The 10,292-nt window shown below is 37.2% G+C and overlaps 1 protein-coding gene across 1 annotated transcript in view; it reads right to left on the bottom strand.

The window, feature by feature from the left end:
- Positions 1-234: 234 nt before the first annotated feature.
- ANO3 (anoctamin 3) overlaps positions 235-10,292 on the bottom strand; it is a 225,775-nt gene continuing 215,717 nt past the window's right edge. Inside the window, exons 24-26 of the mRNA XM_004708249.2 lie at positions 8,344-8,424; positions 8,076-8,181; positions 235-2,913 (exon numbers count right to left, since the gene is read on the bottom strand). Coding sequence (XP_004708306.1) covers positions 2,731-2,913; positions 8,076-8,181; positions 8,344-8,424 — 370 coding nt within the window. The 3' untranslated portion in view covers positions 235-2,730. The remainder of the gene's footprint in view (positions 2,914-8,075; positions 8,182-8,343; positions 8,425-10,292) is intronic.

The raw sequence follows: 10,292 nt of genomic DNA on the forward strand, positions 1-10,292 counted from the left end.
ACAAATGCGCTTTACACAATTGATGTGTGTATGGATTGGGATAACAGTTGTATGAGCCCCTAATAAAATGTTAAAAAAAAAAATTAAAAAAAATCAACCCAAACCCATAATTAACCAGATTTTTCCATGGAGGAAAAGAACAGGCAAAGTGAAAACAAAGAAGACCTTTTTGTTGTTGAAATAAAAACAATTTTCTACTGTTATTTTAATTTTTCACTTATTTTATCTGTCTACTAATATAAAGATTGGGGAATATTCAAAGTTTCTTTATTTCCACTGAGTTTTACATGGTCTTATTTATTTTGAAAAATGCTTTGAATAATTGGGCAAAGGTCATCAGTTTCCCACGCAAGAGGGCTTCCAAAAGTTCATGGAATTGAAGGCACAACTCTGTTTACAATGATTGAACTTTTGGATTGTATGTGAAATATATGTCAATAAAACTGTCTTTAAAATGACATAGGAAAATGCCGTTATCTTTTAATTCCATTTTCTATGAATGCTGTGAAGCCCTCTCGTGCATATGTATGTCTGTGTGTACATGAGGGGAGTCAAACACAATTTCTATAGCGTCATACACAGCCCTTTTCAACACAAACATCAATGTAAACTCCCCCTAGGTGGACACACTTCTGAAGGTGGTGCATCCATCGAGCTAACCCTTCCCTGTGGAAGTCTGCATTCTTGGATTTCCACCATGTTGCAATGATAGGTTGGGCATTCTTGAGGGCTTCAAATCATGCTAGTTTTCAATTATCTTTGCATCTGGGAGCAAAAGAAATCTGCAGGGGAAGAATCAAGGATGTAGGGTGGATTGGAGTACGGTTTCTCAGGGGCATTGTTGTGATGGGAGAAAAGATCCAATTATAATTTTCCTGGCCTTTTTCTCAATGATGCAATTTGATATTAAAAAAAAATTTCTAATAAGCCCCTGTGATTGTCCTGAATCTTTAAGAAAACCTGTCTAAATGATCCCTTTGGAATTCTAAAAGACAATCACCAAAATTTTCGCAGCTGACTGTTCTGCTGATCCAGAAGATCTCTTTGGAAACCAATATTTTCATTGGATATTTTTCTTGAAGGCACCCTAACGAGACTAAACAAGTGTGTTACTGAAGAACGTGTCTGAAGCCATCATCTACTGAATACAAAGACATGTATAAATAGATTTTGTTTGGAATAAGACCATGCATAGATGAACTGGAATCATAGTAGCAATATTTTTTGACCAACTCTCTTGTATCCCTCATCTCCATTGATAGTTACCTTGACTTTTTTTTGCAAGTAAATGTGTTTTGATTTCTATTATACATTCCCCAACTTCAACTCTTCTCTTTCCTGCCATATACCTCCACAATGTGTGTTTCAACAGCACTTGCTTGAGTTAAACCCTGCCATTCCCTGTGAACAGGTGCAGACAGGTACAGACAGAGTGAATGCTAATATAGCAATGCCAGTCTGGGTCATTTCTGCTAACCTTATGCATCCACAAAAATAAACAATGACATCATAAACAATTCATTTAACTTTGTTTCTAGGGGAAAAAATGCTATGTATCAAATCCATGAACAAAACCAATGTACCAAATAATATCAGACATCTCCTTTAAGTTATATAAAAGGAAAAAAAATAAAAGCCTTTCTATAAGTAAGATAGGTCCATATTCATGCATTATCTTCATTAGCGCATGAGCAAGAATGCACACCGTTGGCAAAGCAGAGGTGTTGCAAAGCATCTGGCTTTGGAAGTCACAATGGCATGCCTTGTGCCTGGTCTCAAAGCTGCACTAGCAGTACTAGAGCATTACATATAAGGAAAACAAATATATCTACAGCAATGAAAGTCAACATTGTGAAAACTGTTGTAATTAGTCAAAGAGGGAAAAATGAAACACAATATAACACAGCATGCCACAGTGAAGTATGGATTAGTTGTGACCTAAATGATACAAGAATGACAACTTGTATTTTATAATTATGTGGTTATATTAGTATTTGATTAAAAACAACAACACCAAACCAACAATACATGCAGTCTAACTGGCTTATAAGGGAGACATGTGGATGGAGCCAATGCAGTCAAATATCACTGGCATGTATGGTACTGTTTTTGGAACCTTGGGTTTTTGGTCTGAGCACTAAAGGGGATGTACAACTCTTCAACTGCATAGTTGATGTAAAGCAGCATTAAGTTCTCTTGTGGTACAAATTCATATTCTCAGTAAGAGGCAAGGGCAGTGCCTACAAGCCTGGAGCGGACGGGACATGGAGTTCTTACAGCAAAGGCAATATTTGATTTAAGACACTTCTTTTAAGTATCTCAACTGCATCAAAGTTTGGAAGTTAGATTCATTTTTGAGTGAAAGCCACATCCGGTTTTAAGTTATGCCTGACTGGAAAATACGCATGCTCAGGTGTGTCTTGAGACCTCATCACCACCCTTCCGGTTACACTGCAGCAGACCAAAGGAGGAGGTCTGCGAACACAAATCTCTTCGGGGTTGGTTCTAGAATTATATCTTGATTTCTTGCAGTATCATTTAACCCTTTTTAAAACATTGATATCCATCTTTTACTTCTCAGAGAAGGGTATAATGCATGTTCAAGTAGAATATATTATACATAGAGTTTGCATGACTGGCTTGCCTTTCTCCTAGATCACACATAGAATTTGAAGTTGACATCAAGCCTTCCCACTCATGGTCCTGCCTCTACTGGGTAACAGGCTTCAACTAAGGCCATTCATGGTGCACAGGCTGACCACTTTTTTTCCGTTGTTGTTGCAAATGTTCCAGTTCCGCCTCATACATCATTTCTTGGACTAAGTACTTCTCTCGTCTTATTCGTTCATGCAGTTCCTGTGGTACATCTGGAATCAGGAAGGCGATAAAAGACTTGATGCCGAAAACAAGGTGCTGCAAATTTAAGAAGAGAACACAAACTCTTCAAATATTTAGGAGTGCTAATTATAAAATATTTAAAAGCGTAAACTGCAAAATACACATGAAAATGAAAGTACAGGAGGCAAAACTCAAACAGCAATATGCCTCCTGGTTAAAAGGACTGGTCCTGAACAAACCCTACAGACACTCATTTGTGTACAGCTGAGGCAAATCACCTACCTTCTCTGATAACCATTGCATCTCTTAAAAGTTGGCATTGAATCTGGGAACAAACATGAAAAGCTTAAAAGAGTGCTCGGTATACGTAAGCACTATTTAAACATTAACTCATTTTATTCTTTTGTTTTTCCCAGGCAGAAGAATTGTAGAGCTTCCAAATTATCAGAAAGAAAAAAAGCAGCAAATACAAATAAACTTAGGATGATCTTTGGAAAATAATATATTTGCCTAAAAGAATTTTAGCAAACTAGAAACATACATAGAAAGGAAGAACAAAATAAATTAAGTGTGCTTGTTATGAGTCCTTGAAAACTTCATTGCAGATTAGAACACACTTAAGAAATCTTAGTAAATTGGGTCATATTTTCTCTATATAGAGCATTAGAAGGTTCTTTCTTGATTAAATATCTGCTATGTAATGGTGTAGCGGATTAATTATTGGGCTGCTAACAGCAAGGTCAGCTGTTTGAAATCACCAGCAGCTCTGTGGGAGAAAGATGAGACTTTCTACTTCTGTAAAAAGTTCACCTTGAAAACTCAAGGAATACTTCCATGCGTCCTAAAGGCTAGCTATGAGTCAGTGTCAACGCAACAGCAGTTAGTTTGGTTGGTTTTGGAATGACTTCTAGAAATAATAAATGTCTTAAGAATCAATTTTTAAAGAAAAAAGTTAGTAATTTAAGTTAGTAAAACATATGCTATGGGTCTGATAAAATTGTCATATATGACCCAGTGAACGAATTCATTTTAAAAAGTTAATAGGCAAGGATGATTCAGAAATGAATAAAAAAAATCTATTAAAAGTACCACATTGGTGGATGATAATGTAGTTATTTCAAGAGAGAAAAATGGAAACATTTACTAAAGTTTAATACCAACGTATTGAGAAACTCTTAAGTAGCCATCACCTGCCCATGGTGACAAAGTGGTTTCACAGGGAGCTGCTAACAGTAAGGTCAGCAGTTCGAAACCACTAGCCTCTCTATCTCTTTGGGAAACAAAAGGCATAGTCTCCTAAACCCACAGAGGAAGTGCTACCCTGTCCTTCAGGATCGCTGTGAGTCAGAATTGGCTCAATGGCAAGAACCAAACCAAACCAAATTCACTGCCATCAAGTCAGTGTGGACTCAGAGCGACCCACTGTGGGTTTCAGAGACTGTAACTGACTATGGAAGTGGAAAGGCATGTCTTTCTCCCGCAGAGCTGCTGGTCTTCTCGAACTACTGACCATTTAGTTTGAATCCAACATGTAACCACTACACCACCAGGACTCTTCTATGGCAGTGAATAGCCATTAGTAAACTGAATCTTTCTTAAACTGGCAGTTTATCTTAAGCAACCACACCCAAAACAGGAAACTGCAGAAACATACCTAAAGAAAAAAAATATTCAGAAGCATTTACACTAAAGTTAGAAAGAAGATATGATAGCTTATACCACTGATATTAAACAAATAGTGGAACTTTCTGGCAACACAGTCAGGTAGGCAAAAAAGAATAAGCTCTAAAGTCAAGGGAGACAGCCGCTTGAAAAAAGGTATTATTAATCCCTATAGATTTAGCAGCCAAATAGATCCTTGCACATGGAAGTATGCTCACCTTAGAAAGATCAGCCCATTCAATTCACTAAGATAATGTGGGTAAATCAGACAATGGAGGGGAGCTCTCATTCTCAATAGCAGCAACAACAATCTGCATAGTTTATAGGAATGGACTTGAAGAGGAATCAATTAGCTAAAGACAGAATATTTTAAAAATTCTATTGAAGGACAGAAAGGCTCACTGAGTAAATTCCGTGTTTCTTAATGAAACAGTACATACTCAGGCATGTATGAAGTTATCCTTCATAATGTCTACAAATATAATTCTAACCAAAATCTTCCATGTATCTGGGAATACTTGAAAGGCACACACTCTGAAATTTATGTAAATGATTAATATCACCAAACTGGTGAAGTCATTTGAAAAATAAAGCAAGCATAGTAGAGATGAGAAGCTCATCACCATATGAAAGCACAAAGCCATAGACCTTACCCAGTGTGACCCTCCCCTGTGAGTGGGCGGATGGCGAAACAGAGCACAGAGGCCAAGGAGGTCATGGATATGTAGGGACTTGGAATATTATTGAAACTAAACTGCAAACAATGAAGAAGTAATGGGAAGAGTTGTAAAAATTATCTTACTACACGGAGGAGAAGATAAACAGGTGTTTCCCACAGACAATACACAAGCAAATACAGATATCTTAAAGGCATGAGGGAGTTACATTTTTATAAGATTGATTAAAAAATGCAGTAGAATTCTTGAACTTCATTTAAGAAAAAAATTTAAATCATATATACAAAATAAGTAAAAACCATAAAGGAAAAGCAGTAACTAGTTTTACTATATAAAAATCAAATATTTTATGATTATAAATAAAAGTACATGATTATCAACAGAGAAAATATATGTACTCTGTTTTGAACTTCCACGGAACAGTATGTAGAATTTAAAAAAACTAACAGAAATACTTATTAAAAAAAATAAGTCCTCTTGAAATTCAGTAGCAAATTCACTGGAAGGTCAACTGAAAATATATTAAGGTTATAAAATTAAATTAAAGGAAAAAATTGCTTTCTAGTACAAAAAAGCAGCAATGTCATTAGGGAAAAAATGAACAGAAAAAATTTCAAGTAATATTTCTCTCTAATACAACTGAAAAATATTGGAAAGTTAAATAATTTGAAAAGCTGGTGAACATGTAAAGGGATTGAAATCCTCATCCACTGTTATGAATGCATCAATTTTTGAAAGCAATAACTGTATGTTCACCTAAATGAGTGATTTTACATCTGGTTATATACCTGTGAGAAATGTTCATGAAGTAACACATTTCAAGGTTGTGATCAGCATTTTACTCATAGTACAAGAGTTGATTTAAGTCTAAGTACTGATTCATAGGGGAATATGGTGTTTAAATTCAATGAAAATCATACAGTTGGCAGAAGAAATTTACAAATGGGTAGATTCCTGGATCTCTCTCTAGAACTAAAAATAGTAAAATATAGGAGATATAAAATGAATTTACTGCACAATACTCCTAATGGAAATCTGAAGAAGACTAAAAACAAGTGCATATAAAAACACATGCATTAAACAAGTATTTTCCTAAATCATATATCTTTAAGAAAAAGTGCTTAACTTGCCTGTCAGAATGTAATAAGTGTCATTTTATCAGGAGGAATCTTTATATATCTTCATGAAGTGTTTAGAGTTCAGTACTTAATTTTACATATGAGGAACATTTCACTAGACAATTTTGGAGATCTGTTGAGAGAAAGACAGGAGCCCTGGTGGTGTACGAGTTTCGCCTGGACTTCTAACAATAGGGTCAGTAGTTCAAAACCACCAAATTCTCTGCTGCAGAAAGACAGCTTTCTACTCCAGTAATGAGCTAGTCTTGCAAACCCACAGGGGCAGTTCTAGCCTGAATTATAAGGTTACTGTGAATCAAAACGGACTCTATGGCAGGGAGTTGAGAAACATAACTCTCACATAAACTCTTCTCACTCACTGCCGTTGAGACGATGCTGACCCAGCGACCCCTGTGCGTTACTGAGACTGGAACTATGTAGGGAAGCCGAAAACCCTGGCCTTCTACCATGGGCTGCTGGTGGTTCTGAGTAGTTCAGTCCAACGCTCAGCACTTCGTCAAGTCAATTTTGACTCAAGCAAGATAGGGTAGAACTAGCCTTGTGGTACTTCCAGGCCTGCAATTCTTTACAGGGGTAGAAAGCTTCCTCTTTCTCTCGGAGCAGCTGGTGGTTTCAAACTGCTGATCATGTAGTTAGGAGCCCAATGCATAACCCACTATATCCTCACGGCTCTTTTTGAGAGACCTGCCCAAACTCAGTGCCATCACCAAAACTCATCTAGTCAATTCCATCGAGTTGATTCGGACTCATGGCGATTCTCTGGGGGCAAGGTAGACTTGCCATGTGCGTTTCTGTGACTAAAACTCTTCTTATGAAACTGAAATCATTGCCGTCAAGTCAGTCCTGACCCCAGGGACTCAATGGGGCATGGTAGAACTGCCCCTGTGAGTATCCAAGGCTACAACTGTTTATGGGCGTCAAAGCCCTGTCTTGCTGACGTGGAGCTACTGGTGGTTTCAAACTGTGAACCTTGTGGATGGCAGCCCAATTCTCAACCACTATACCACCAGGGCTCCTCTGAAAGACATAGGTGCCTTTAATAAGACTTGTCTCTAAAGTGTTCACAGTGGTCATATTTTCCTCCCTATAATTTGGCTAGAGGAAATGCATAGAGTCAAAGTATTCACATAGGTCTTTGTACTCCTTCAGAGAGCAGATACTCAATATATTCTCTGGTGAGTACTTTAATGTCTATGAGTTAGCTCATAATCAGAACAGTAATACTGTAACTTTCCCCAATTTTTTTCCCAGCACTTCAATCTAATATCACATGATTCTGGCAATCAAAATTTTTGTATTTTTTTACAAACATGTTTCCAGGCACCATTTATAGATTCATCCAATGTCCTTTATACAAATACTCATGTGATCAATTGCTGTTCAAGTAGATTGTTCAAAATACAAGCTTCTCCTGACAGATTGGTATACGGCCTTTTAACAGAGGAAGACAATATGTAACCGCTTCTTTTTCTTTTAAATCTTGGTGACTAAACCAAAACCAGACCGGTTTTTGCCCAGTCATCTCAATTCCTAAGTTTTCAGTTCAAAACTTCAGTTCAAAACCGCATGGTAGGTTTCCGATACCAATACTCACATTATCCCACTCGCTTTTTTTTTTCCTTTATCATAATGGCTTCACTGAGAAACATTCAATCTTTTTTTTTTGGAAGTTACAGAGAAACTACTTTCAAGGAGACAACTGAAACCTCAGTTGGGAAACATTTACCTACAGTCATTTTCTTTGAAGTCTGTGACTCACCTCAAACACGATGATGAAGGCCAGTCGGGCAGCAAGAATATGCCAGTATTGTAAGGTGAACTCATAGGGTTTGGAACCCCAAGGGGGTCCTCTGTAGTCTCGATACCTGAAAGCCACAAAATGAAAGAGCATGAAAGACAGAGGACAGAGCATAGGCACTAAACATGTTCTTAGCATGTGAGACTACCAAAGTGATTGTTTACACGAGTAAAGGAGGGGAGGTGAAATGGTGAAAGCAAACAGATAACTACAACTTGTAAGTTAGTACCTGCAGTAACCAGATTTTCCAAGGCCAAGTTCACTCAGATCAAAGAAGGACAGGCTATTGTTGACATACCCCATTAAGCAACTGGAAGAGTAGAAAAGTAGCGTGTGATTCAGGGATTCATAAATTCCTAGCTCAATTCTTTACTGTTGGAATTATTTTAAAAATGCAACGAATGCTTCCTAACTATAAATCCTACCAATTTACTTCTCTTAGTCCATTCCCTGACTCCACTGTATCTGTCATTGTACCTTAGTGAAAGCCTCCTGCTAGGGCATTTTCTCCAAATAGCTCCTTGCCCTTCTATTTGGTTTACACTTATTAAGCAACTATTATACACTTGATGCATTAAACCACTAAATCACTGCCATCGGGTCAATGCTGACTCATAGTGACCCCCTGTGGGTTTCTGAGATGGTAGCTCTTTATGGAAGTAGAAAACCCCATCTTTCTCCTGAGTGTTAAAAGTCCGTGTTTAATAAATATACTTGCACTATAAACAATTCAATGGCATTTATTACATTACTCGTGTTAACTGTATGACCCTTAAAACAAGCTCAGTACATAATTTAGTAACATCGAATTATAAGTCATTTGGAAAATATTAGTTCACTAAATTATGCAAATCTTCCAAACACTGACATGCTTAATACAGAATGTATTTTTAAAACCACATTCATTACTATCAACATTAATTTTATCAGGAAAAAAAATCCCTTAGGCAATGAGAAATTTTCAAGCTTACTGTGGTACATAAAAGCTCTCTAAAATTCTAATTTTCATTTCAAATTTTAAATTTTATCAGCAATAACAAATACTGTCAGTTATTTTACTTAAAATGATAGGCTGATTTTGTGCATTTAAAAAGTCTACAAGATATCAACTCTAACTAATGATAGTTTGTCTTTATTTTATGTTAAAAATGTTTCATGACGATCTTTATTTCATGTTAAAAAATAAACAGCTGCTCAGTTTGCAACTTAAATAACAGCACAAGCTCCTTTCCTAAGGCAACCACCACACTTTGGTATATAACAGTACTTTATGTATACTTGGAGTTTATATATGTGTTCGTATTTGATTAAATTAACTACTGCTTCTTAACCAAAGCATCAGGAAATCAAAATGGCAATTTATGGGGATTATATGGTGATTCTAAAGCAATCAAGATTTGCTACTAGTTCTGTTTGGTACAATTGCCTTGAGGTACCAGAAATATTCTCCAAATTATTCTTCAACCATCTGTGTAAATGGCAAAATGCTTACAAAGGCAAATATCTCTTTAGTGTTACCATGGCAATAGTTTTGACATGATGACCCTCGAAGGGTTCTCAGGATCTCCAGGAGTCTGCCGACCATTGTCCTGTGTAAACAGTTGTTAGAACCTTCATTCCAACATTTATATATCTCCTTGATGTAAATCATTTGAGATAGATAGCTATCTCCAACTGTCACAGAATGACAGTGCCATTCTGCCTTTATTCTCTCCTCTGTCATCACTGTGGTTGCTCTGAAATGTTGCTCGTTATCAATTCTCTGTACCACAGAACAATTCACTGATTCGTCCTGAGCCGTCCTGAAGAAGTCTAGCCACACTCCCTTCTAAGGAACACGAGGCTGTACTTCCTTCAAGAAGGATGTATGTGTTCTTCTGAAAGTCCATAGTTGGGATAGTTAATGTTTCATGTCAATTTTGCAGGGCCAGGTTTAACAAATAAAACCTGCTCATCCTCCACGATGAGCTGTCCTCAGAGGTGTGCCCTGCTTCCAATGCAAGCGTGGTAGTCACTTCATCTGGTGTCAATTTAAGGATTAAGAGTGGAGGGGTGGGGTATAGGCTGTCAATCTGGAGATAGCCAATGAGACTTCTGTGTGGGCATGACCTTCCCCTGAGAATTCTGGGAAATCTGTGACTTCCTCCTTGGAGGTGGAAGACACTTCTCTCTCTCTCT

The sequence above is a fragment of the Echinops telfairi genome, unplaced genomic scaffold (assembly GCF_000313985.2).
Source record: "Echinops telfairi isolate 266 unplaced genomic scaffold, ASM31398v2 ScPeMD7_60;HRSCAF=208, whole genome shotgun sequence".
Taxonomy (NCBI): domain Eukaryota; kingdom Metazoa; phylum Chordata; class Mammalia; order Afrosoricida; family Tenrecidae; genus Echinops; species Echinops telfairi.